Source organism: Rattus rattus, chromosome 17 (genome assembly GCF_011064425.1).
Source record: "Rattus rattus isolate New Zealand chromosome 17, Rrattus_CSIRO_v1, whole genome shotgun sequence".
NCBI lineage: Eukaryota > Metazoa > Chordata > Mammalia > Rodentia > Muridae > Rattus > Rattus rattus.
The window spans coordinates 40,733,962-40,761,289 of NC_046170.1; the positions used below are offsets into that span (position 1 = coordinate 40,733,962).

The window sequence follows — 27,328 nt, forward strand, 5'->3', positions numbered from 1 at the left end:
CGGTGCTGGGCCCCCTGATGCGCGTGGCCTCCCGCAGGGAGGAGGAGGAGAATAGCGCGCCTGGGGAGGGCGGGCGCGCGGGGGAGGCGCGCTCGGGAGCCGCAGTGACGGCAGAGGTGCAGCCGCCCCGCGCAGCCCCCTCCCCTCCCTCCCCTCCTGCTCCTCCTCCTCCCGGCTCTGCGGCGCAGAGCAGCGGCGGCAGCGGCGGCGGCAGCAGCCACCCGATGTCCGCGCCCGACAAGCAGCAGCCGCCGCACGGCGGGGGCACAGGAGGAGGAGGCGGAGCGGGCGGCCAGGCCATGGACCCCGCGGCGGCGGGCCCCACCAAGGCCAAGAAGACTAACGCCGGCGTGCGGCGGCCGGAGAAGCCGCCCTACTCGTACATCGCGCTCATCGTCATGGCCATCCAGAGCTCGCCCAGCAAGCGCCTGACGCTCAGCGAGATCTACCAGTTCCTTCAGGCGCGCTTCCCCTTCTTCCGCGGCGCCTACCAGGGCTGGAAGAACTCCGTGCGCCACAACCTGTCGCTCAACGAGTGCTTCATCAAACTGCCCAAGGGCCTCGGGCGACCCGGCAAGGGCCACTACTGGACCATCGACCCGGCTAGCGAGTTTATGTTCGAGGAGGGCTCGTTCCGCCGGCGGCCGCGCGGCTTCCGAAGGAAATGCCAGGCGCTCAAGCCTGTGTACAGCATGGTGAACGGGCTGGGCTTCAACCACCTTCCCGACACCTACGGCTTCCAGGGCTCCGGAGGCCTCTCGTGCGCGCCTAACAGCCTGGCGCTGGAGGGCGGCTTGGGCATGATGAATGGCCACTTGACGGGCAACGTGGACGGCATGGCTTTGCCCAGCCACTCGGTGCCACACCTGCCTTCCAACGGCGGCCACTCGTACATGGGTGGCTGCGGTGGCTCTGCGGCCGGGGAGTACCCGCACCACGACAGCTCGGTGCCCGCTTCTCCGCTGCTGCCGGCCGGCGCTGGCGGGGTTATGGAGCCGCATGCCGTTTACTCCAGCTCCGCAGCAGCCTGGCCTCCCGCGGCCTCCGCCGCTCTCAACAGCGGGGCTTCCTACATCAAACAACAGCCTCTGTCCCCTTGCAACCCAGCGGCCAACCCCCTGTCTGGCAGCATCTCCACGCACTCCCTGGACCAGCCATACCTGCACCAAAACAGTCACAACGGGCCAGCAGAATTGCAAGGTGAGTGCGGGGGTTCAGGGACTCCAACCCCAGATCCAAGCCTTGACAGCCACTGTGAACCAGTCTTGTTTCTAGAGCGTTAGCCCCAAGTGGGAGGTGAGGCAACAGTCCACTGGACCTTTGGGTATCAACTGTTCGCTCTTCAAGAAGTGAGCGCAGTTTTGATAACCCGGGTTTAGACTGGTCTAGTTTCGGTTCTCGCTTTCCTTTTCTGGCTGCCCCAAGCCTGACCAGGTAGGCCCCATTCACACCAAAAGGACTCAGACTCCAGCGCTCTTAAGCCCATTGGACGTGGGTTCCTTCATCTCTAGCAAAGGCCCTGTGTGTCTAGACAGGGGCCTAGCCCTGGCCGGCAGGCCCACCTTTCTGGTACTTCTCCTGTGAAGAATCTGTGTCAGGCAAGAGTTAGGCCCAAAGCAAGAGTTAGGCCCAAAGCGGCCTGGGCCAAACACCGAGAGGCCCAGCCCAGGCCCTTCAGGAAACCTGGTTTGGTGAGTCCAGGAGCATTTTGTGCTGACATAAGCCGGGCCCTATGTGGTGACCAGGCCTGGAGCTGGGGGTCCGAGTTACAAGCCCCAATGCTCTTTGTGTTCTCGGGATCCAGATTTCAAGGCCCCTCAGAGCCCACCCCAGACTCACCCACTGAAAAGGAAGATAGCTTTCAGCTTCCCAGCCTAGTTCTGGAAGGAAAAGCGGGTAGAGGGGTAGTCATAAATAAACTGTCAGAGCTGGCCAGGAGGCAGAACACAGGATAGAGGTGGTTAGCTGGTGGTCCACCTCTCCACAGGGTCACCCCTTTGCTGGTGCCTGTCCTTCAGGGGACTCTTCAGCTGACGATCTTTGATGCAGGCTTTGAATCCCTCCGACCCCACGTTGGGCTTCTGCCTCCCCCAGGGTTGAAGGGGCAACTGTAGGTAGGGATCTCAGCCTCCCAGGCTCTCGGGCATCAGAAGCTGTAACGGCCTCCCCAGCCTTCCCCTTCCGCATCAAGGAAGCCCTCTGCCAGGCACAGAGTCCAGGCTGGAGAGGCCTGAGCAGTAGGAAGCACCACACGCAGGACTTGTAGCCAGTGATTTAGTCCAGGTCCAGGTCCAGGGAGGCACAGCGAGGGGCCATTCCCCTTTCCCAGTTCAGTCCCCACCAAGGGCTGGGAACCCCAGGAAGACCAGTTTTGCTAGGAAGTGGGGCTAGGAAGAGTTTGTAGAGCGGGCTGAGCTGCCAGCTACACCCAAGTGTAGGTAGGGGCTTCTGGGCCTGGTCCTGAACAAGATCTTGCCCTATAAGCTAATGTTTTGCTCTTCCTCCTGCTGTCGCCCTACCCTTCAGGCATCCCTCGGTATCACTCACAGTCGCCCAGCATGTGTGACAGAAAGGAGTTTGTCTTCTCTTTCAATGCCATGGCCTCCTCTTCTATGCACACTACTGGAGGAGGATCTTACTATCACCAGCAGGTCACCTATCAAGACATCAAGCCATGTGTGATGTGAGGTGAGGCCACGGGCCTTCCAGCCCAGCCTGGCCGGCCCAGGGACCAGGAGCTGCTCACCGCCACAAACTGCTTTATTCTGGAGGTATAACCCGTCAGCAAGAGAAAAGGGCCAGCCCCACCCCTAACGGATTATTTGTAAAGAAAACCCCAACACAGACTGTGGGCAGCGGCTGGCAACTCCACCCCCCCAAAACCCTCACTAATTTCTAAAAAACAAAACAAAACAAAACAAAACAAAAACAGCGGCCATGGGGACCCACGGCCAGGTCGGACTGCAGCTGTTAGTTAAAAAAATACTTATTTCCAACCCCGTTGAAAGTGGCCGCGGAGGTGCTGTGTCTGGGCAAAGCCAGCTACATGGAAAGGATTCTGCCGAGGTCTCTCCACCCCCATACACACCAAGGGACAGTTTTTAGAAGCAGGGACACGGGAGACCAGTCGTTATCAAATACTTCTATTTTTGGTTGAGTATTTATCTTTTAGTTTTTAACTTTTTGAAAGAATGTCTTGAAATGCATAGACCTCCCTTGGACCATTCCCCCCTCCCTCCCGGGGAGGACGATGGAGCCACGGGGGTGGCATCCCCTCTCGCAAACCCGGGGTCTCCTCCAGCGATCACAGGTGAATCTTTGTGGGAATGACACAGATATCTGGAGCCACTGTTTGTCCTTTTTAAAAAGAAAACAGTGTCCGGCCGCCGAGATGCTGCCCCAGCCTCTGGCCCCTCCATCTCCCCCTTCCTCCAGCGTCTTTCACCTTACTCGGAGTCACATTCTGACGTCTTCCCTGGGTGTTTTTCTGTCTCTGCCGTGACTTTCGGAAAAGAAAGGAGCACATTGGGATGTGGGGGGCCCGAGGCTCGACCCGGCCGGTGTAGTCGAGGCGCTCTGACACCGTAGACAGGCTTAGCCTGTTATTTATTCTGCTTTCCTTCCTTCTCAAAACACCACGTAGCCCTGCCCTCTCAGTATTAATGGTGTGACTTGGTTGGCAATATTTGCCGTGTAGAATTGTTGATGTTGTTGTTGTTGTTGTGGTTTGTTTTAGATATCCATTGTACATTTGAAACGAAGACCAATCCATGTAAAAACAAATTCCCATATGTTTTATATAAATATATATAATATGAAGGACTGCCCAACCCCACCCCCCATTTTAGTATTTTGGCCGCAAAAGGTGCGGCATCTGTGACACATATTTTAAACCTCCTTTCTGCACTGTATCAAAGGGACAGTCTGAGGGTATGCTTTTTGTGTACTTTTTTTTTCCTACAAAAAGAACAAAAATAAAAATGTGTAACATTTGTACAAGGCCTCTGAAACCCTTGCTGCTAGACGTAGATGCGAATGGCTGGTTTATTGGGGGATAATACACCAACTCATTGTCACCCCAGGAACTTGAGCTCTCTGGGGATGGGGGGATTAAATCTAGGTGATTCTAAACTTTGTTTTGCCTAATTAGCCCTCCTCGTCCTTTATTTCACACTGGAGTAAAAGCTGAGCAGGGATAACTTTTTCTTCGTTTCTGTCTTTTGAAGATGAACCCACCCGTCGTCCCTCTAAACGTCGCCATTCCTTAGCTTGAAGAAATAATCAAACATTTAAAGAAAAACTATAGTCCTTCATCTCAGGGGAAAGCAAGTGCGCGCACGCGCACGCACACGCACACGCGGTCTTTACGTGCGTTTGTGTATAATTATTTTTGCTCCCCCGAGCCCAGTGTGCCCTTCATGCTAGGCGTGAGCCTGGCCGCTCTTGCGTTCGGTTGTGGCTAACGAAACAACTTCAAAGCTTTGTTTGTTTGCTTGCTTTACTTATTTTGTCTACTTTTATTTTTTAATTGCCCGATGTCCTTCTCCTGTGGAGTCCTGTAAAAACCCAGTCAGGAAGGGACCATCGGTGGGTGCTCAGGGATCCGCCCACGCACCCGCCCCGAACCTATTTCCCTTTTAAAACGTATTTTTTCCTGCCTCTTCTGGAGACAAGGAACAGCTAAACCCGGGTCTCCCCTGATCACCATCTCCATCGCCAACCGCCCACCTAGGAAAACAAACATAATAAACCGTATTTTTGGTGCCGCGGTCCTGACCCACCGCAGTGTCTGCGCACCGTGGGGTCGGGCCTCAGAACCTGCTTCTTCTCAGACTTGACATTCTGGACGGGAGGGTAATTTCTGCGGTGCTCTGTTACATCAAAATTATCAATAAACTAGTCCGGGCAATTAATGTCCCCAACTAACAGCTGTCTATAAAACCCAGATAAAGAGGACAGGGAAAAGCCGGAGCTGGGGCGTCTGGAGCATCGGGCGGGGGCTGCGGCCTCGCTGCTCTCCCAGTCCCGCGCCTTGAAGCAGGTTCGAAGCCAAGGGCCGGCTGTCCTCCGCAGGCCGAGGCCTCCCCTCGGGCAGGAAAGCAGGTAGATTCGCTGCCTAGAGACCGGGCGCCTCCCTTCCCAGGGCAGACTGCGCCCCAATAAGGACAAGCGGAGCGCGGAGGCGGCCCGGATCGGATCCGTGTCCCGGCGGCCTGCGGTGGACCCCGGATTCCGGCTTATCACCAGGCTCTTGTGCGGGGGTTCAGTGGGATTTCCCAGCTCCCCCACATCAGGGTCAGCTGGGTGGAAGTCACCCAGAGTCGCCTTGAGCAGAACTGGCCAGGACCCAGGGGATGGGGGCCTGGCTCTGCCTCTCGCCTGATATGTCGCCGGAGGGTGAGAGGGAAAGTCCGGCCTGCCCCGGAGGAGGGCCGAGATCCAGGCAAGCTTAGAACAGCCTGATTCGGCCGGGAAAATAGCCTAGCAGCGGGCCGAGGTCTCCCGCCGCCGCTTTGGTGGCACCCGGGTTTCTGCAGGGCACATTTTGGCTTAGCTCGTGGTAGAAAGCTCTTACCTCGGTGCCCAAGAAAGCATTCCAGCACCTGCAAGTCACAGGCTTAAACTCAGCACGGGTGTCGCTCGCGAAATTGTGAGTGAGTGCTTACTGTCCGCTCAGCGCACAGTGAGAGTGCGTTAGTTATGGCCAAGTGACCCTTGCAGAACAGTGCATTCGCACTGGCTGTGTGTGAGGGAGAAGGCCCGGAGATGGACCAGCCGCAGGGAGGTACAAAGCTTCTCCCTGTGGGTAAGTCACACAGTCCCCTCCTCAACTTCCTCCTTCGTACCTGGGTGCACAGCCTCTGAGGCCCTCCACCTCTGGGTCCCACAGCCCTAGTCAGAATGAACTGCCTAAGGCCTACAGGACAACGGGGGTTTGTGAGCAGTGACGTGCAGGCCCTGGCCTACAGAGGCGCAGTCTATACACTGTTATCTTTTCTCTTTGGGTTTGAAGGGTCCGGGGCAGGGAAGGGTTGGTACTACACCAAAACCTGGCTCCCCGTCTGCCAGGCCCCCACCAGTGACTTTGTTCCCAGGAGGGAGTGGAAATATTGACCTGGAGTCCTTGCCCTGGGGCCACCTGGCATTGTGTAAACCAAGCCACCCTTCATCTTTGAATTCCTCTTCTCTGACCATCTTGTTCCAGTGAGGTGGAGCAGTGACGTGCTCAGGAGAAAGGGGACATATTTTCCTGGCACCCAGAAGGGAGAACGGTGGCCTTTAGACTCCTGGGGTTTCTCACTATAAGGATGGGGAACACAGCAAGTGGGAACCAAGCCACACTTTCCAGGAGCCTCCTCTTCCGAGCTTCCTGTGAGCATCCAGTTGGGGGATAACCTAACAGCAGGTTTGGGCCTGACACTCCCACACAGACTACCAGAATGTTCTGACACTTGGTCTCAGGATGGGAGAAGAAAAGTTACTTTATTTCTGCCCGTGGCTCTGTGAGACCCACCACATGGGGGTAGAGGGGGTCTGTTCCAGTCTGTTACTATCTGGGGGAGAGACGGGGAGGGGAGTCCCCACCCCTTGACAGGCCCTCCCCACAGATTGACAGGAGCCTCGGTAAGGGCTGAAGTGTCAGCTCTTCTTGGATCAACTTCTGGAGACCCTGCTGAGGTAGCTTGGTCTGGCCTCTGCTGCCCTCTCCTGCCTGCTCTGGCTTCAGTGGCAGTTTGGGAATGACCCGCGTAGCAGGCAGCATTCTGGAGACACTCTGATCCGCACAGCCCCGCCCTCTCCACAGGGGACACCTTGGCCCGTCCTCAAAATGCCCCCTTAGGTGGCTCTTACTCTCCCTCCCCCAACCCCAGGCCTGAAAGCCAAACTCAGAGAGGACAGGGGTAAAATAAGAACACGAAGGCCTGGGACTCAGCCCCTGAGCTTTCAGACCCCAAAGCCTTTGACTTGTTTTACTCAGTGACCCATGGTAGGCGGAGAGGGGAGTGCTGAGGAGACTGGATCCAGCCTAGCATTCCCACTGAGCCCAGGAGGGCCACAGCTCCCGGAGGACTCCTGCTTCCTTCTCAGAGTTCCAAAGCGGCCATTCCTATTCTCCCCACAGCTCGCTGCCTGCTCCCTTTCTTCCTTCCACTCCTCGGTACAGTGGAAATAAACGGCAGGCTAAAGTTGACACAGGACTGGGGAAGCTGGGCGGCAGTAGGGTGCAGCTGTCTGATTGTGTTTCTCAAATGTGGGCTCTCCTGAAGGAGAGAGGGGGCCTTCTTTCCTGCAAGTGGGGGGGCGGGCGGGCAGTACCAGTCGCTGGACTCTGAGCTACCTTGGAGAAGTACGGCGGCTCGAGCCGGATGGATCGGATTGTGAAGCTTCAATGATGAGCTTGTATTTCCTCACTCCCCGCCCACTTCTCTCTCCGCTCCTCCCACCCCCACCCCCACACTCTACGATGGGTTTTGTAGCCGGGGTCTCACTCTTAGGATGCCATTTACCCAGCTTTCTATTCCCACCTGTGAGATACTGTCTGGCGAGGAATATGATCCAACAGGTAAAGAGTGGCCACGACTGTTCAATTCACCCACACTGAGTGCCCACAAGGACCACACTGAGCACCCGTGGGCGCCTGCCATCGGACTCCTTCACAGAGGACAGGCGGGCACAGCCCTGCTGTTGCCAGCTGATGGACTCTGTCCGCAGTCCTCTGGGTGCTCATATAGAAACTTTTGAGGAGAACCTGGGAAGGAGGGATTATCAAGATGGGACGGGGCGGTGCTCTGCTGAGGGCAGGTGCGGGATGCTGTGAAGGGATGTCACTGGGCTTTGGTCACCCAAGAGACAATGGGGTAGAACCGCCTGAATATAGTTTAAAAAGGTAGCCCTTCTAAACTCAGCCATAGTGCTGGCAGGGCCCTTTCAATGGGCCCTTTGCCTGGCCAGGGCAGAAAGCATGGCTGGGACCCAGCCCGCATTACACAGTTCTGGTGTTCAATGCCCTTGTGGTGAACAGCACTGGCCTGGGGAGGGACCATGTGCTAAACCTCTCTGAGCATCTTATTAAAACTAGTGACATCACATCAGGGAGGCAGGGGCTCCATGTTCCCAGTCACAGCCACGTGGAAGAATGCCAGGTTCTTAGATGTCCCTGAAAAAGGACAACTTGTCTGTCTTTGGGAATGTGTTCTAGATAGGCACACGATGTCTCTGGGTTCCTATGGCAGGGGCCTGACAGGCCTGGGCTCTTACTGGACCCCCAGCACCACTCCAGTAGTGGAGTTGGGTCAGAGAAGTGGACCTGTGTGTGAAGGAAGGACCTGTGCGGGACCTTCTGCTACACAGGAGGGCAGGGCATCAGGTAGGCAGGGGGCGGGGGAGAGAGCAACAGGTCACACTTTGTTGTAGTGTCAATACAGGGAGAGAGCTCAAGGTTAGGGACCCCTTGAAAAGAAGAAGGAAACTCAGATACTGCGTGAGAAGCTCCCTGGGATTTTGTCCCTCGCTATCTCTCACGAGGAGACAGCGCCCCCTGCTGTCCGTTTCTCACAGTTCATGTTAGAACTACGGGAAATGCGTCTTCACCAGGTGCCCAGATGAGCGGACCCTATTCAAGGCCCCATGACCTTGGTTTAGGGGAGTTTGGGGGAGATGGATAATTTTGGTTGGAAGTTGAACTAATTGTTTTTCCTGGTCACACAAACAATAGGGCTTCAGAAAAGTGGAAGATTACATCACTTCCCACCCAGTCCCAGGCAGCTTTGAGGCCCCTGGGCACAGGCCTGGCCAGGGAGACCCTGTGGCCCCTGGAGAAACAGAAAGCTGACATGCTGGTTCAGGGCTGCTCGCCACTGGGCGGAGTTCCTTGCTGCGCCTCTTCCTTTTGCTTCCCTCCTGTGGTGCGCATGGTGGGAGGAGACCTGAGAAACACTGAATCTCAAAAGCGTTAACTGAAGAACTCGGGAACAGAGAGGGTGAGCCCAACCTAGGGTCAAACAGCTAGAACACACTGCAAACCCCACCCCACCCTTCAGGCCGTGTGGGGCTCTGACTTGGAATTCTTCAACCACTAAATGCTCTCTGTGTTCTGACAAGCTGCTGCGGCTTCCAGTTGGCCTGGAGGCCCTGCTTGTGGCAGGTCAGTGTTCCCCCTGGGGACAGCCTTTTCCATTCAACAGGGCCAGGCTCCAGGACTTCAGCCAGTTCTGACCTGAGACCCTTCTCTGGAAAGCTGCTCCTTCTGGTGGGTTTGTCGGACCCGCAGGTGGGAGCCGTGCTAGACTTACCCACAGCTCAGCACCTCTAGGCCGGTGCTTACGGCTTCCAACCACCAAAGTATGAAGCATCCACACCACACAGACACATGTCAGCTCCCATTTCAACCTTCTGGATTTATGGTCCTGGAAAAGAAAGGACTCCATTCACAGAAGACAGCCCTGTCCCTGCGAGGCAGCAGAACGGCAGCTACTTGCTTAAATCTGCTTGTCTGAACGTCTCTCTGGCGGTCCTTGGGTGACCCAGACTCTCTGGGGTTTGGCAGCATGGGAAGGATTGGGAAGGCCTCCAGGGTCTTCAGGACCTGCAGTGTGGCCACGGGAGCACCGAAGGGCAGCAGCCAAAGCCTAGAGATGAGAGGCTTGAGCTGAAGGATGCAGAACGGGCCCAGCACAGTGGGTGACCCTGACGTCCATGTTTTCTCTGTTGTAGGAAGACCGAAGTCACTGCCCAGAGGAGGCTGGTTCTCTCCTGCCAAGTGGCCCTGACTTGCTCCTGCTCACTGGGGATAAAAAGCAACTCAGCTCAGCTTCTGGCACTCAGCTGCCAGAGGAATCTTCAGCTGCAATGACAATGGAACCCTTTACCTATACCCAGTGACTCGCCATTCTTCAGAGGAGATGCAGGTCTATATGTGACGATTTACCTGTGCCTATCACTGTTTAGGAGGACTGATTACCAAGGAAGCAATCATCTGCCCCCAAGTTTAGTGGCTTACAACTCTAAGTCATCTCACTCATGAGGCTAGATGGCTGCCTCAGTGGGACCAGCTCCTCAGGGCTCCTCCGCCTGACCTGGGATCTCTTCCAAAATGGCACCCATTCCAAGCAGTGCTGGCCACCTGGTCCTCTCCATAGGGCAGGTCAGCCTCATCACTGCATGGGACTGGTCTCCAGATGACAAGTCAAACAGGGTGTGATTTTAGCCAGATTTGGGAGGATGGCTCCTGGTGAGGAGTGCTGGAGCATTTCCTAGAAGTTGCACTAAGCTCCAAAGGGCACTTTGAGTTCTTGGGAGAATAGAAGAGTGTACCTTTCTCCCAGTTGCAGGAAAAGGGACTTCAGAGTGTGAAGTCCAAGGGCAGCTCCTACTAAAGACTGGGTGTTCCCTACACCACAGCCCTTAAATGTAGGTCTAATTGCAGATCTGTTTTGCAGAAAGCCTTTGATAGTTTGGAAATCTGAAGCTGAATGTGGAGGGAGCCAGAAACAGTCGGATCTCTGTGAGTTTGAAGCCAGCCTGGTCTGTAGGGTGAGTTTCTGGACAGCTACACAGGGAAACCCTTGTTTCAAAAAACAAAACACAAAAGAAAATCCAAAAGTAACTAATAAAATCGATGCTCTCTTTATTTTAGGACATATCTTCTATTTGAGGTTCTAGTCAGAGAGCCCAGAAAAAAATGCAGGAGCATGGCTGCCTTTCGTTACCTCTGCTGGGGCCATGAGAACAGCAACATCAGAAGCATCACACACAGGCCAGGTGTCCAGGACCCGGGGAAGGTGGCATCAGGCCAGGGGGCCTGGGATGTGGGGTTGGGGGTAATAGCAGCCCAGCTGTCCAGGACTCGCCATCAGGCCAGGACTAGGAGGTGAGCCTGTGCTGGCTCCTTTTATAAAGACAGAAAACTGCATCTCAGGCCACAGAAGACCATCAGGCCTGTGCCTTTACACGAGTGCTTTCCTGGGTCTGGCCATCCACAGTGCTGGGACGGTCTGTGAGCAGTGGTTATGGGTGCCTGACACACAGACAGACATGCTTCCCCTAATGTGACAGCTAGTCTTAGACCAACTTGACACAAACTGGCGTCATTTTTGGAAGAGGAAACCTCAGTTGAGATGTCCCCACTACACAGGCATGTGGGCAAGCTTTTGGTGCCCTTTCTTGATTGACAGCTGACAGGGAGAGCTGTGTCACCCCTAGGTTGGTAGTCTTGGGTTCTACAAGAAAGCAGGCTTAGTGAGTCGTGAGGAGCAGCCCTCCACCATGGTCTCTGCGTCAGCTGACCTGCACCCCTGCCCTGACTTCCCTCAACGACAGACTGTGAAATGGACAGATGAGATAAGCCCTTTCGTCCCACATTGCTTCTTTACAGAACAGAAACCCCAGGACCTGTAAAGTGGCCCCTCTGCTTAGCTGCCTCTTCCCCGGCGTTCTAGCCTTCAAGCCTCCATCTTGCTCCTCAGGACAGTGACTGCTGCTGCTCTGGTCTCTCCTTCTGAGGTACCATGGCTTCTGTACTAAGTGTGGCTTCACTGTGACAGGCCACAGGAAAGGAGGGAATGCCAGCAATACCACCTGGAAGTTTGAACCTTGGAACCAAACCTCATCTCCAACTATGGTTAGAAGCCAGCATTGGGTAGGTCACCGCTCTCTGTCTCCTCTGCCAGCTTCCTTCTGTTTACACGGTCTTCATGTGTGTGTGTGTGTGTGTGTGTGTGCGCATGTGGGAGACCATAGGTCAACTTCTGCAGTCCTCTGGTCTTGTGGGTAACAATTCCTGATGCTCTGTTTTCTTAGTTCCCTGAGGAACTTCTACTGACATCTTTCTGAGGATCTGCAACCATTTTCTGTCAAACTCATCAGGCTCGACCACTTTACGAGTTTTACTGCTGGTATGCGTGCACACGCAGTGGAGGTCAGACAAGGGTGTCAGATTCCTGTGGCTGAAGCTGTGGGTGCGTGTGAGCTTTGTGACATCATGGGTGGAGGGAACTGAACTCGGGTCTTCTGGAAGAGCAGTAATGGCTCTTGAAGGCTCTACTTCTCTAGCCCTTGTTATTCTGTTTCTAGAAGTTACATTATAATGGTTGCAGGGAAAACCGTTGGTTTGCATCTTCCTGCTTTAGCTTGTCAAGATGCTCAAAAGGGTTTACTCAGCTTCAGTCTGTCATGGCAGGGTGCAGAGTTCTGCTCTCAACAGGATGGCGAGGATGCAGGGCGAGCACACACAGGAAGAGGCCAGTACTGTGCTGGATAGTTTGACATCAGATTGACACAAGGTAGAATCATCTGAGGGAACCTCAACTGGGAAAAAGCCCTCTGTAAGATCAGGCTGCAGAGAGGCCTGTAGAACATTTTCTTAGAAGAAAATGATTGATGGGGAGGGCCCAGGCCACATTGTAGGCAGTGCCACCCCTGGGCTGTGGTCCTGGGTTCTATAAGAAAGCAGGCTGAGCAGGCCATGGAGAGCAAGCCAGTAAGCGACATCCCACCATGGCCTCTGCATCAGCTGCTACTCCAGGTTCCTGCCCTGCTCGAGTTCCTGGCCTCACTGATTTTGATGATGACCAGTTTCTATGGAACTGTGAGTGAAATAAACCCTTTCCTCCCCAAGTTGCTTTGGTCATGGTGGTTCATCACTGCAACAGTTACCCAAATTAATCCAGAGTGAGATGAGTCCTGAGGATGAACTCTTGCAAACAGCCATCCCCCTGCCCAGGTCTCCACTATTGGCAAAGCAGAAAAACATGAGTGGAAGAAAGGAGGGACCTAGAAGCCTCAGCGACACTTAGAGTGTCTTTGCCACCTCAGTGCTGGACAGCAACTCTTCCTGTCCACTTTGATTGCGTGTGCTAGGCAACTGTAGTGACAAAGAACGCAGTGACTCTGTCACCTGTGGCTCCTGTCACCTGGAGAACCAGACCTCAGAGGCACCTGAGACAGGGAACGCCCTGTAGCATCTACCAGAGCTTAGACTGAGGGCACCTGGGCTTCAGCGCTTACACACTTTACACAAATGCAGTGGCTTAGACGGAGCCAACACATCTGGATTACTCTGGCGACAGTAGCAGGAGGCCCGCACCATCTGGAAGGCCGGAGTGACACTTACTGATGGGTCAGGCTTGGCTGGCTTCTGGGTAAGGGTTGTCTCCCACCTCCCAGCTCATGTAACACGGATTTCCTGAGTTGTTCACACCCCGCTGGCCTGCAGCAGGAGGGAACAGACGACCCCATGCTGCTAACCTGTAGGCACTGTCTCAGTGGGACACAATGTGAAGAAGGGACATGAGGGGCAGGCGAGGACCCCGAGGAGAGCAGAGCAGGTGAGGATGGGGTGGTCAGTGGCTGTGTGAGGCAGGAGTGGGGTTGGGGCCAGGCCAACAGGTTGCCAGGCTAGAGGCCGGCACAGCCTGAGTCTGCTTCCCTCAGCCACCCCTGGTGACCCCTGTGACAACCTGGAAGCGGTGGCTACTGAACTATCGTTTTCTAAGGCAAGCAGATGTACACCACAAGTTCCCTTCCTTTAATGAGCGAGGCCTGCCCTTCTGGGGCAAAGGACAATGCCATCCGTCACTGTGGAAGACCCACTGGTAAACACAAAATAACTTCCCAGGCATGCGTATTTGAACAGAATCATCTCTCCACATAAATGCTTATGTGTTTCCTTAGGATCAATGGCGCAAGTGCTTCTGGGAGAGCACAGGCACCCGCCAAGTGCCTCACCTCCTCACCTGAGGGATGGCGTGGCCCTAAGCAGCCTGGGTAGACGCCATCACGTGTGCACACAACACAGAGTTTCCAGGAACAGAACTCAAACTCGAGGTTTGTGCTCTCTGGATGCAGAATCCCCGCTCTCCCCACTCCTGTTCTGCTGGGCTCGGGTTGGAGTGGCGGTTTCCATGGTCACAGGGCACTCGGTTCCTGCCACAGCCTCTGCTCTCTCTCAGACATCCTCAAACAGGTTTCCACTGTCTACCTCTGTCCGGGCTGCTCTGCCCCTGAACCATCTGTACCCAGAGAACATCAGGTGGACTTCACAAGAACCAGACCTGGATGGGTCTGCGCTCACAGCATCCCGAGCGTGGTAGCGTGCTGTGCTGCCTGCTATCACCCCACCCATCAGGGAAGTGCAGCCTCTCCCCAGGAGCAGAGCAGGCGCCTCACACAGCAGCAGGTCATCACCGATGGCACTGTCACATGCCAGACACATCCCAGCAGCAGAAAGGGCACGGCTGGGGCTGCACACCAGGTCACGTATCCCTCTGCTGCCCCAGTGACACCGTCAAGGTGTTGTCACCCAGTCGCAGGCCCTGTAGGAGAGAGGCAGCCTGCTGGGCAGCAGCGGAGTCTGTATAGTGTAGAATAGCTCTGTGCTGTGGCCCCTGCCAGGTGAGCCTCAGGGGCACCGCCCCCAGCTCCTGGAGGGCTCGCTTCAGCTCACGCACACGAGCACTGTAGGGAAGGTTTCCCAAGCACACAGTGGCAGCTAGGTGGGTGTCTGTCCCCTCCAGGGAGCTATGGGACCTTCCTCGGAAACCTGCTTGTGACTGTGGTCTATCCTGGGGTCTCCTGACAGTGCTGGGAGCTGGCTGCTGGGTGCCAGGCTCAGCCTGAAGAGTGACATCGGCCCCCGCCCGCTTCTCTCGCTCACGGAGGCTCCTGAGCACTGGGATTTTCGTAAGCATCTCACAGCTGACCTGAAAGAGAAGGCAGCCAGAGCTGGTCTTGGGGTGCCCAGAGGGGAGTCAGACCAAGGCCACGCCCACACTCAGGAGGAATTCTGGGGATACCACACCCCACGGGCATAGAAGGATGCTGAAGGGCCCAGCTCAGTCTCTGGGGAGATAAAACTCCTGTCTCTGGGAGTGAGGCACAGGCCCTCACTCCAGACAAGCGCTCTGCCACTGGGCTGTGGCACAGCCACTTTTTATTTTGAGACAAGGCCTCGTTGCATTGCCCAGGCTTGTCTGGACATCAAAGTTGCCAATCCCCTGCCTCACCATGAGAAGCTTACACTGCCAGAACTGACGGATTCCATTGCTTAACGAAAGTCACCAACCCACAGCTCTTTCCCCATGTCAGCCTGAATGAGATCCCGGCACTCTGAAGTCGTCCAGACTGGCCCTTCGTGTGCCGTACGTAGTGAGGGAGGAACAGGCCTCTATCTTCCTGGAGGCCCGGGAAGTAGAAACAGCTGGGGCTCCTTGTGGGCCACCCACCTCCAAGAGGCTCCTGCAGTCACTGTGTTCACAGGCCACAGAGGGCAAGTAATTCCCTGCCTGCCTCCGGGAGGCTGAGGGTTTCCTGTGCCTGTGGCTGGGATGGGGTCCTTACATGGTCAGGAGCATTCTTGGGTCAAAGCGAGGCTGGCCCTACACACACAGCACATGGAGCATGACTCAGGCAGCTCTTCCTGGCAGAGGGTCACCAAGTAGCTAAATGAACAGCTTGTCGAGCTCAGTGCCAGCCTTTGGGTCTTTCCCACAGGCCACCAATACAGTTGGCCACAATATCCCAACAACCTGCAGGGACAGTGGATGGCAGGAAGATCACCACATGGGCACAGTGCCTTGGAGGATGAGTAATGTGCATGAACATGGCTGTTAGTGTGAGGACCCTGAGGGCCGTGGCTCCATCAGTAGCCTGCTCGCTGGTGGACTGCCTGGACTGAGCTGGCAGGTTCAGCACGGACAACCGTACCTACAGTGGACCAGGAGTCAGACCTGTTTAGTAATTTCTGACACTTCACAGCCACCACAGACAATTTCTCCTTTCTTTGGGAGCCACAGAGCTACTGAACAACCACTGAGAGAACAGCCACGACTTCAAGGCAGGGTCTCTACAGTGTGCACATGAGGTTATCTCTCTACAGTGTGCACATGAGGTCATCTCTCTACAGTGTGTACACGAGGTCATCTCTCTACGGTGTGTACAAGAGGTCATCTCTCTACAGTGTGCACATGAGGTCATCTCTCTACAGTGTGCACATGAGGTCATCTCTCTACAGTGTGCACATGAGGTCATCTCTCTACGGTGTGCACATGAGGTCATCTCTCTACGGTGTGCACATGAGGTCATCTCTCTACGGTGTGCACATGAGGTCATCTCTCTACGGTGTGCACATGAGGTCATCTCTCTACGGTGTGTACATGAGGTCATCTCTCTACGGTGTGCACATGAGGTCATCTCTCTACAGTGTGCACATCTCTCTACAGTGTGCACATGAGGTCATCTCTCTGCACATGAGGTCATGTCTCACATGAGGTCATCTCTCTACAGTGTGCACATGAGGGTCATGAGGTCATCTCTACGGTGTGTACATGAGGTCATCTCTCTACAGTGTGTACATGAGGTCATCTCTCTACAGTGTGTACATGAGGTCATCTCTCGGTGTGCACATGGGTGTGCACATGAGGTCATCTCTCACGGTGTGTACATGAGGTCATCTCTCTGGTGTGTACATGAGGTCATCTCATGGTGTGTACATGAGGTCATCTCTCACGGTGTGCACATGAGGTCATCTCTCTACGGTGTGCACATGAGGTCATCTCTCTACAGTGTGCACATGAGGTCATCTCTCTACAGTGTGTACATGAGGTCATCTCTCTACGGTGTGCACATGAGGTCATCTCTCTACGGTGTGCACATGAGGTCATCTCTCTACAGTGTGTACATGAGGTCATCTCTCTACAGTGTGCACATGAGGTCATCTCTCTACGGTGTGCACATGAGGTCATCTCTCTACGGTGTGCACTGTGTGCACATGAGGTCATCTCTCTACAGTGTGTACATGAGGTCATCTCTCTACAGTGTGTACATGAGGTCATCTCTCTACAGTGTGCACACGAGGTCATCTCTCTACGGTGTGCACACGAGGTCATCTCTCTACAGTGTGTCATCTCTCTACGGTGTGCACATGAGGTCATCTCTCTACAGTGTGTACATGAGGTCATCTCTCTACAGTGTGCACATGAGGTCATCTCTCTACAGTGTGTACATGAGGTCATCTCTCTACAGTGTGCACATGAGGTCATCTCTCTACGGTGTGTACATGAGGTCATCTCTCTACAGTGTGTACATGAGGTCATCTCTCTACGGTGTGTACATGAGGTCATCTCTCTACGGTGTGCACATGAGGTCATCTCTCTACAGTGTGCACATGAGGTCATCTCTCTACAGTGTGCACATGAGGTCATCTCTCTACAGTGTGTACATGAGGTCATCTCTCTACAGTGTGCACATGAGGTCATCTCTCTACAGTGTGCACATGAGGTCATCTCTCTACAGTGTGCACATGAGGTCAGCTCTCAGGCTCTGAGGTTTCTTTCTTAGCAAGCCGAGCAGCTTAGGTCAGGATGACCGCATGTCCTAATGCTCAGACTACCATGAAGCCAGGCGTTACTCCTCTCTAGAGCAGCCTGTTTTGAGTAAGGAGTGGTGATGCCCAGTGTGGCTCCCATCTCCACAAGTCCCAACCCCTTTGGCTCTGCCACTTCCCAGCTGCTCGCTCACATTTGGGTTCACAAAATGAGGCTGCTGGTGCAGCCGAGGGTGATAAGAGACCTGTTTTTCCTGGTTGGCAATTAGGAATGGTCATTATGCTGTCGCACGACACGTGAAATGAAAGCGCTACTTGTTAACTAATCATTCCATCCTCTGAAAACTAAATGCAGATTTGACTTTCACACGTCAATCACCTAGAAGTCTGCAATCCCTTGTTGGGGCCAGCAGTGTAGGCTTGTTATCCTGGCTACCTGAGAGGCCTAGGCAGTGAACCCTTCCTCCAAAACAAAAATAAGCAAAGGGCCGTGAGGCAGCTCAGCGGCAAAGTGCGTGCCCCCATCACAAGGTTGTGAGTCCAACCCCACAGAGCTGCAAAACCAACAAAAAACAGAAACCCTGAAGGGCGTGGTGGTGCATACCCTGAGGAATGACACCCAAGGCTGACCTCTGGCCTCTGAACATGCGCATACATGAACACACAAACACACACACAAAGAGAGAGAGAGAGAGAGAGACAGACAGACAGACAGAGAATGGAAACCATCGGCAAGGGAGCCACAGGGCAGTGACCCTCCCTCCCCACCTCTGCTTTCGGAGTAAGACTCTAGGACTCAGTCTGAAGAGGTGACTCGGGCTACACCATTCTAAGTTGTAGGTAATTCTCATGTCCAGTCACACAGGCTAGTGGACAGCGGCCAGGACACACAAGGAACACCATGAGAGTCATTAGAGTACGCACTGTCAGTCACTGTGATGACCCACCTTGGACCACATGATCCCTGTTGGCTTTGGGCGTGCACAGCCTGTGGCGATGACCCTGGTAGGAGTGAGGATGTAGTCTACAGTGAGGTCGTGGTCCTCCAGGAGAGCCTCAGGGATGTCAACGACCTGGACAGGGTAGGGAGCTGACAGTCAGGTTACAGCAGGGCCCGCAGGTCCCAGCAGGAACCGGGCAGAGCATTGCCACACCTCTAATGGCACCCATGAGGAGGAGCAGGTGTCTCCCCACTCCCACTCCTGGAGCAGCTGACAGGGACACATCTGCAGGACGTACTTGGCAGTCGTGGACAATCGTGACGACCGGTGTCCCCTCGTGGACAGCTCCCATCGACACCATCATGGCATATTCAAGATCAGCGTAGCCTTCTCCCTTCCCAATTCGCCAGCCTAAGGGATGAGATGGGGCGCAGTGGCGTGGGCTCCTGTCAGGCCTCTGTGGGAAGGACAGGGCCCCGGAGTTCCTCTTGTTCACTGCAACCCACAGGCACCGAACACTGAAAGTGCATGGCGAGGGAGGGAGGGAGGGAACCTCAGATGCCATGGGGAGTGACCACGCTGGCACTGGGGGGGTCTGTCCTGACTGCAAGACACCGTGAAAAGCAGTGGGTAGGGCCAGGTGTCAGCACTCAGAGGCTGGCTCAGGGGACGGCGGAAGGTTCTGCCATCAAGAACTGAAAGTCAGTGTGGAGACAGAGCCAAGCTCTACCGAGGGACAGGTGTCTCATCGGCCTGCCCGGGAGGGAAGAAAAGGCAGACGGGGAGGGTGAGGCTTCACAGAAGAGCAAAGGACGGCAGTGAGCTGTAATGGCTCTCAGCTTCCAGTGTGGGCCTGGGCTCTCCTCGCCTGGAGTCTGAGTGCCACCTTAGCATCACCTCAGGAGCAAGCACCCCACCCAGACGCCTAAGACGCCTAAGACTCAGACCTGCCTGAGCTCCGGGCGAAGGAGTGAGACAGGGACAGAGGGACAGGCTACATGGCTAGGTGAGCTGAGAGGCAGGAGACAGGCAGACAGGCAGGAGGTTCCCAACCGCCTTAACCCTGCAGCCCTTTAATACAGTTCCTCACGTTGCACTGACCCCCCACCATACGATTATTTCAGTGGTACATCACATTACTGTTATGAATGGTAATGTAGAGACATCTGATGTGCAGGACATCTGATATGTGAGCCCAAAGGGGTCACGACCCGCAGGCTGAGAGCCGCCATCCTCCATGGTGGCATACATGTATGGGGGTCTGGAAGGAGGTGGAGAGGAGGAAGACTATACAGTACAAAAGACTGCAAGGACACAGTATGCAGGCTGTAGGCTAGTCTGGGCCAAATAGCAACACTCTATCTTTAAAGACCAAAACTAAAGGCAGGAGAGAGACTACGACTCACCATCAGTCTGCTAAAGTTAATGCTGGGTGATTCCAGCCATGAGCAGGCCTGTGAGGTGTGAGACTCCATCCCTCCCACCCCAAATCTCAGTATGGGATGTGGGCTGACTAAACAGGACAAAGCCAGTCCAGGTAAGCAGCACATGGGCTGATGTTAAGCTCTCAGTGTAGACACTTCAAGTGGGGAGCGCACAGGGCAAGCCTTCCGGAATATCCACAGCCTGTCTCTAACTCACCTTTCTCAGACACAGCAACAGATCCCACCACAACTAAATCCACAAGGACATTGGAATCCAAGCCCACCGGGACGCTGAAGTTCCGCACACCCTGTGAAGGGAAATGTGAGGTGGAGCTCACGGTCTCCGAGTGGGCAGGGGGGGTGTAAGTCCCACAACACCCTCCAGAGGGCCTCCTGGGACAGCCAGTTCCAGGAGTAGTCAGAGGGTACGTCTCCTACAGTCCCTATCCCAGGAAGATGGCCAGGGGGCACTGACCACACAGGGTCACTCAGCACCCGGGCTGGTGAGCCCCACAGGGAGCACCACCGGGAGCACCAGGTGGGAGGCACACAAGCAGGACGTGGCCTGGGGAGTCAGGGGGTTTTAGGCTCCTCACAGCACAGGGACATCAGGATGCTCGTTTGAAATGAGGCCACGGGTTATGCACCTAAGACACGGTAGGTGCCCCCGTGTGGCTGTGTCTTCATTCAGGAGGCACTCTTGCTTCTGGAAATGTACCCCAAGTGCAGCCACCCATCCTGACCAGGAGCCTGTATAGAAAGTATGAAAGGACTGCGCCTCTGTGGCAGGTCGGAGACCTGGCAAGATCTGTGTGGGTCTGCCAGTGTGGGTCTGCCGGGCATGCCCGAAGCGCCCACCCTTTGTGCGGTCCCTCTCTGTGGTTGTGGGAAAAAGCTCCACTCTGCCTAAGTTGGGGCCTGGGACGGACCAGAACCCCGCATTCATCTTACCCTCCTGCCTCTTTTTAAAAATCTTTTCCTAGTTTCTTCAGTTTGGGATGGAATACGGGGCCTCACACAAGCTGTGGAAGAGCTCCAGTGAGGTATACGCCACACACACACACACACACACACACACACACACACACACCCTTTTCATCTTTATTCTGAGACATCTTGCTGTGAGGCAAAGGCAGGTTTGGACCAGCAATCCTCGCACACCAGCTTGCCCGGCAGCTGATTTCAGATGTGCACCACCAAATCCAGCCCTCCATACTGGCTCCTCTGTGCACACATTCTATCTTTACAGCATGTTGTACACATTTTTGTAAGCTGTAGACAATTCTATTTTTTCTTTTTTTAAAGTCTATTTTATTTTTTTTCATTGTTTTTTATTTACCTTCTGGTCAGTGCCCCGTGGCAATTCTATTTTTTCAATAAGTTATGAGGAAATAGTGAATCATTCAACTGCTACATGTTAGACCCAAGGGACAATCCCTTTATGTAAATGACAGGGTTTGTGGTTCTCTAAAAAGCTACCAAGTGTTACTTTACGTAAGATGCAAACCCTGGCTCTCCAACCCTCAAGTGTATCTCCAGACCAGTTTAGAGAGACTGTGAAGTGTCTGGTGACATGCAATTAGGCTCCAGTCGGCAGTTCCAAAGGACAGGCCCTTCCCAGCCTGCTCTGCAGAGGGCCCATCCCTGTTTCAGCAAGCACAGGTGCACAGTGCCAAACCTACCACAAGAGGGCGCCACGGTGCCCGATACTGGGTCTCCCCAGCTCACAAACATGGCCATTCAAGCGTCTACTGCTGGGATGGAACTGCAGAACTTGTTCACCCTGCTCTCATGGCTCTGTGTAAACTCAGTGGCGGTCTACAGTGCACTGACTCAGGAGCACAGTCCCTGAAGGTGTGGGTTTCCAGCACTCACCTGGGAGGTGGCACATTTCCTCAGTATGTCTTTGGTGGCTCCAGGGGGTGGTATGATCTTGTTAAACAGCCCTGTCCTCAGTCGAGGTGTTGGGACCAGCAGTGTTTTTCTGCTCTTTGAGGGAGAAGACAGTCAATCAACTACAGGGCGGGTGCATGTTTTCCCCACTGCAGGAAGAGGAGAGAGATATGGGCTAAGCAACACCTGGGCATACCCAGGCTGCTTCCTCTCTCCTGCCTGGTTCTCCTCAGAGCCAGGAGGGGACTGCAGGTGACAGTACAGGAGAGTGTCCATCCCTTGTGTCGCCCCCATCAGCCACAGTTCCTGCCGCTCCCTGGAGTCTCATGAGCCAAATCCTGCTCAATCCTTAGCTTCGAGAACAGAGTAGGAATCCCACATCACTGCCGTCCTCCCTGGACCATGTGGAAGGCGACCTGCACAGCTGAGGCTTCTGTATGACTGTGACAGCAGTGGGAGACAAGCGAGCCGCCCCCACAGCCTCTGGCAGTCCCAGAGCCCCATGCTGGAACTGCAGCACCAACAGCAGCAGACTTGGCTCAGCCCGAGCTATGGTCAACATCGCATTCACCGAGTCCCTCCAGGACACCCTTGCGGCTGTCTTTAACCACTCTGCCTGCTTTGGGGGTTATAGCTGCTTAAGAGCTGGGAGCATTAAAACACACACCAAGTTCTCGTCTTATACGGACTGAGATGGTATAAGGCAGTTTAAGTCAATGCTGGGCTCCTCCCTTTGCTCTGAGAAGTGGCCTACACGTTTATGCCCAGACTCTGCTCTGTTTGGGAGACAAAGTATCAGATTTCTAACTGAGGAGTTCTTTGCTTCAAGGAATTAGAACATTAACAGCATAGGGAAGACATACACTGTTGTGAATGTCTACCTCCATACACTGTGCTCAGGGGGCAGGCGGCTGGAAGTTGAGCCTTCATGACTGAGGGCAGCTTGGGCAAGTGGAGTTACCTGCAGTGCCAGCAAGCGGACACCTTCCAGGGGCTTATCAGGGTCCACTTTCACTTCCTGTGTCCCAGCAAAGACTTCCAGGTCTCTGATGCTCTGGCCAGCCAGGTAGGACCCCTAGTTAGGCAGAGACAGTGACACCCTTACCTCCAGCACCAGGAAGCGGACGTTTCTCTGAGGAGCGTCAGGATTGACTTTAATGGTTCTGGCCGCACTGAAAGCATGCAGGTGTGGGAAATGCTCCGCGGCACGAGAAGCACCCTGTGTAGACGTGACTACGTGTCACCGTGAAGAAGACATGGGCCAGGTCTGGCCTAGGCATCACAGCCCAGCATCCACCCAGATATAAGAGCCCAGATTCCCTCAAGGAGACAGAAAGAGCACAGGGTGGAAAGGGGCTAGCCCAGAACTCAGTTTTTACTGAAAGAAAACTGAAGAGAGTGCAAATCTCAAGTGCAGTCTGTGGTGTAAGCACCACCCAGTCAAGGAGCAGGGTGCCCGAGGGCCTCCTTCACCCTCACTCGTTTGATTCACTCTTGAGACTACGAGCCTGTCCTGGGCTTCCCGATCCTTCTTCCCTGCACTCCATATCCATCTGTCTCCCACAGAGCACAGAAACAAAACTACAAGGAGGGACAGTCTCCAGGGGCCCTAGTCTGCAGCACGCTCAGTCAGGGCCAGAGCTAAGCCAGTGTAGGGAGAAAGTCCAGGCAACACAGGGTGCTGGTGGATGGATGCCTGGTTTTAAGCCCACTAGGGCCTTGGCATGTCTTCACAAAGCACTTCAGATTTTTTTCAAAAACCCAAAACAAAGACCACAAACTATACCTCCCTCTCCCTCTCCCTCTGAGACAGGGTCTTCTGCAGCCTAGTCAGGCCTTCAAGTCACAATGTAGCTGTGGATGACCTTAAACTCCTGATCCCCCTTCCTCCCCCTGCCAGGATGGCCAGCCTAGGCCAGCACTTGGCTTACACGGCCTCTTTAAGGCGAGCTATTTTCCATGTAAACTGTCCTGGGTTGACTTATATTTTTGAACAGTTAGGAAACTGAGGCCCGGGGATGGTAGAAAGGCTGGGCTTCCCTCTGTGGGCTCCACAAGCCCCTCCCTAAATGGCTAATGGAGGCCAGCTCTGTGACAAGCACTTGTAGCCTCTGCAGTGCAGAGATTGTGGTCCAAGGCTCAAGGGGTGATGGAGTAGGACTCATCAGAACACCACATGCCCTCCAAGCCCTCCTGGACTCTGCCTCTGCACACTATGCCCTCCAAATCCATCCTACCAGAGAGCAATGGATCTGTGTCAGTGACTCGAATAGCTTGATCCCCTTCTAACAACCCTGGGAACACTTCTGTACCTTGAAGTTGGGGATCCTGTGATGAACAGGTCGGGGAAAATCAGCTATATCATGGGATTCCATGTAGTCCCAAATCCGTTCACGTATGCTTTGCTTGGAGACATCTCCTATAACGACGGAGGACTGTGACGTGCTGGTAAGAAGCAATCCCACAATGCACGTGGGCACATGCACACCGGCCACTGTGACACCACAAGCTCGGGAATTTGTGATGTCAGACTAGCTTAAGATAACTGAAAATACTAGATTTCCCTCAAGCTCCTTCACCATTTGAGAGAAGCTCCTTCTTTTCTGCTAGGAAGCTGGAGCATACTGTAAAAACCTAGCTGGAAATTAATTTGTATTCTTTTCTTTGCAGTACCAGGGGCTCCTGCACTCTATAAGCAAGCTACACACCTTTTTGAGGCAGGGCATTGCTCTGTTCAACATGAGGCTTGAACCTGAAGGGTTTTTCCTTCAGTCCCCAAGTAGCAAGGGTTACGTGTAAGCCACTAGGTCTGGCTAGAAGGTAGTTGTCCTGGCTGATTTTATGCGTCAACTTGACACAAGCTGGAGTTATCACAGAAAAAGGAGCCTCAGTTGTGGAAAGACCTCCATGAGACCCAGCTGTAAGACATTTTCTCAACTAGTGATCAAAGTGGGGAGGACCCAGCCCATTGTGGGTAGTGTCATCCCTGGGCTGGTGGTCTTGGGTTCTATAAGAGAGCAACCTGAGCAAGCCAGGGGAAGCAAGCCAGTAAGTAACATCCCTCCATGGCCTCTGCATCAGCTCCTGCTTCCTGACCTGCTTGAGTTCCAGTCCTGCCTTCTTTTGGTGATGAACAGCAATGTGGAAGTGTAAGCTGAATAAGTCCTTTCCTCCCCAACTTGCTTCTTGGTCATGCTTTTGTGCAGAAATAGAAACCCTGACTATGACAGTAGTCTTTTGAATTATTTAGTGATCCAGTGGGTCAAACATGAGGCGTTAAGTGTGCTAAGCGAGAACCCTATCACTGAGTCACACCCCCAACCTGTCCTTTTAAACTGTTAAACCTAACAAATGACCTCACACACCTCACAAGGCTGGTGTATAGAAAGCACATTTGTCTTTCTTGTTATTTATGGCCGGTGCCTTGGTGGTGCAAACCTTTAATCGCAGTTCTCGGCAGGCCATTTAATTTAGAGGCCAGCCTGAAGTACAGAGTGAGTTCCAGGGTAGCCAGGACTACACAGAAGAACCCTGACTCGAAGAAAAAGAAAACAAAGATGTATTTATTATATATGTGCACCGCGAGCAACCTGCCGGGTGGTGTATACAGGTGCCAGGGGGCATTAGATCCCTTCCCGTGGTACTGGACTTGTGAGCCACTGCATAGGCTGGTTGAGCAACCGACGCTCTTACCCTTCCCCACCGTGTCTCTGTCTCTCTCTCACTCGCAGCCCCAACACAGCGTTTGCATCAGCAGACCCCACTGTCCAGCAATGTATGCTTTCCAATCTGTCACTTCCTACTTGTTGAAAACGCTTTGTAGCGCAGGCAGAGAATCTGCTAGGAGAGTGCTCGACTCAGTGGCCATCCCCAGCCTTGGCTGATTTAAACCTGTCTAGCCCGGCAGGGTGAGGGCGAGACTGACCCTCCCTCCCCGCTGTCAGCCTGGGCGTCCCAGGCCAAGCCTTGTCCTCCCTACGCGTGCGGGCAGCGGGGACAACCACGCCGTCCCAGCCTCAGTTTCCCCATAGCCCTCTGCACTGCTCACCCGCCCGGGCCTCCATGACCAACACGTCACCAAGCGACGCCTCCCGTAGCGCTTGTCGGCGCACCGATGACGTCAGACGCCTGCGCTTCGCGTTGCACCTGCGCACTGAAGCTAAGTGCCCGCGAGGCACGCGCATGCGCGCATGGTGCAGTGGGCGGGGCTCCCGTTCCAGGTTTAGGATTACCTGAAGTAGCACCAGACGCCTTAGAGGATCGAGGCCATCGCTGGAGCCTCCTTAGAACGCGGATGCGCGGGACTTCCCGGGACACACACGCACACAACACGCATGCATTTGTCCTGTATGGAACATATTACACTATAGGGCCGACGAGATGGCTCAGAGAATGAAGACACTTGCTGCCAAGCCCGACAACTTGAGTTCGTTCCTCCGGACCCACACACAGGGTGGAAGGAGAAAAATGACTCCCTAAAGTTGTCTTTTGACCTTCACAACCTGGGCTGTGTTATGCGCTCATATACACACATCATGCGCACACAAAACTATATGGAACATACCAACATACATACATACATACATACATACATACATACATGCAGGTATAGTACTTGTAGAAACATCTCTTGAAATTAAAGGTTAACAAGGAAACCTGTATATAGGGGTGGATCTAGGATTTCCAGCTTCCTTTACCAAGAATTGTACCAGGAACACGTGGTTAGTTCTAGAATAAAAACTGTTTATTAAGGAAAGAAAAGGCACTCCTGAAATGAAGGGGGTTGTAAGCCCGGCACAGCAGAAACGCAGAAGTGCTGGGCCAGGAAGCTTCTGATTCCTCATTGGTCATGTACATACACCCACTGGCCTTGTCCATCTCCAGCCTTGTTGGTCATGCCGGTTCTGGCATCCGGCTCCAGTCTCATAAAGTGTGTGTGTGTGTGTGTGTGTGTGTGTGTGTGTGTGTGTGTGTGTGTGTGCGCGCGCGCGCGCGCGCGCCCACGTGAGCTTGTAGTCACCCACCATACTGTGCATTTGGAGTATCGGATTCGGCTGAGGGTGTACAAGTCTGCCTTGGCCGCCCAGCCCCACGCACCCCAGCCTCAGATTGGTCAGGGCTGGGGGCTGGGGGTCAATGACCTGCTGTCTGTTTTGCAGCTTACCTTTGCACCTTGACAAGACTTCCCCAAGACGCTCCCTCCCTGGGAAAGGTGGCCTCATGGCTGCCATCTCATGGATTCTCCCATTGTTTGGATGGAGTGTGTTAGCATTCCACTCTTCCTGTCCACTAATCACCAAAATGAATGGTGCACTTCTTCTGAGACAGGGTCTGACCATGCAGCCCTGGCTGGCCTACAACTCGTCATGTAGACCAGGCTGGCCTTGAAATCACAGACCCAATTGCCTCTTCTCCCAATAGCTGGGAGTAAAGTTGTGAACTACCATGCCTGGCAAATGTTTGCTTTTCTGCCCTGCCCGAAACCTCATCTTCCTTTTTCTCTTCCTCTTCCTCCCTAAGTGCACACTGACACACCCAGATTTTTATTTTTATTCTTTAACATGGGTGCTCCTTACAAGGCAAGCATTTGACCGATCAAGCCCTTTCTTAACCCAAATGCCTCTGACTGAAGTGTGTAGTATGGAGGGACAGCAGTGTCCTGTCCGTTTGGTGTCCTCTGGTTTCTAGAATTGTCAATACTATGTCAGGTTGTCCTCAGAGAAAGGACTGGGACCTGGGCTTTTGACCAG

The 27,328-nt window shown here is 54.1% G+C and overlaps 2 protein-coding genes across 2 annotated transcripts; one reads left to right on the top strand and one right to left on the bottom strand.

The window, feature by feature from the left end:
• Nucleotides 1–224: 224 nt before the first annotated feature.
• Foxf1 (forkhead box F1) lies at nt 225–3,996 on the top strand. Its single transcript, XM_032887696.1, has 2 exons — nt 225–1,200; nt 2,527–3,996. Exons 1-2 carry the CDS (start codon nt 225–227, stop codon nt 2,685–2,687), a joined length of 1,137 nt encoding a protein of 378 aa, XP_032743587.1. The 3' UTR covers nt 2,688–3,996.
• A 10,175-nt stretch (nt 3,997–14,171) lies between these two features.
• Mthfsd (methenyltetrahydrofolate synthetase domain containing) lies at nt 14,172–25,693 on the bottom strand. Its single transcript, XM_032887974.1, has 8 exons — nt 25,627–25,693; nt 23,891–23,997; nt 22,540–22,653; nt 21,561–21,674; nt 19,903–19,993; nt 18,560–18,672; nt 18,268–18,393; nt 14,172–14,699 (listed from the first exon to the last, which is right to left on the bottom strand). Exons 1-8 carry the CDS (start codon nt 25,640–25,642, stop codon nt 14,253–14,255), a joined length of 1,128 nt encoding a protein of 375 aa, XP_032743865.1. The 5' UTR covers nt 25,643–25,693; the 3' UTR covers nt 14,172–14,252.
• Between the last annotated feature and the right edge of the window lie 1,635 nt (nt 25,694–27,328).

Coding starts and splice junctions, on each gene's coding strand:
- Mthfsd (XM_032887974.1), bottom strand. Junction 21,675..22,539: donor TCCGCTTGCTGGCACTGCAG/GTAACTCCACTT, acceptor TCTCCCTCAAAG/AGCAGAAAAACACTGCTGGT. Junction 19,994..21,560: donor GGAAATGTGCCACCTCCCAG/GTGAGTGCTGGA, acceptor TTCCCTTCACAG/GGTGTGCGGAACTTCAGCGT.
- Foxf1 (XM_032887696.1), top strand. CDS start 225: ATGTCCGCGCCCGACAAGCAGCAGCCGCCGCACGGCGGGGGCACAGGA. Junction 1,201..2,526: donor CGGGCCAGCAGAATTGCAAG/GTGAGTGCGGGG, acceptor CCTACCCTTCAG/GCATCCCTCGGTATCACTCA.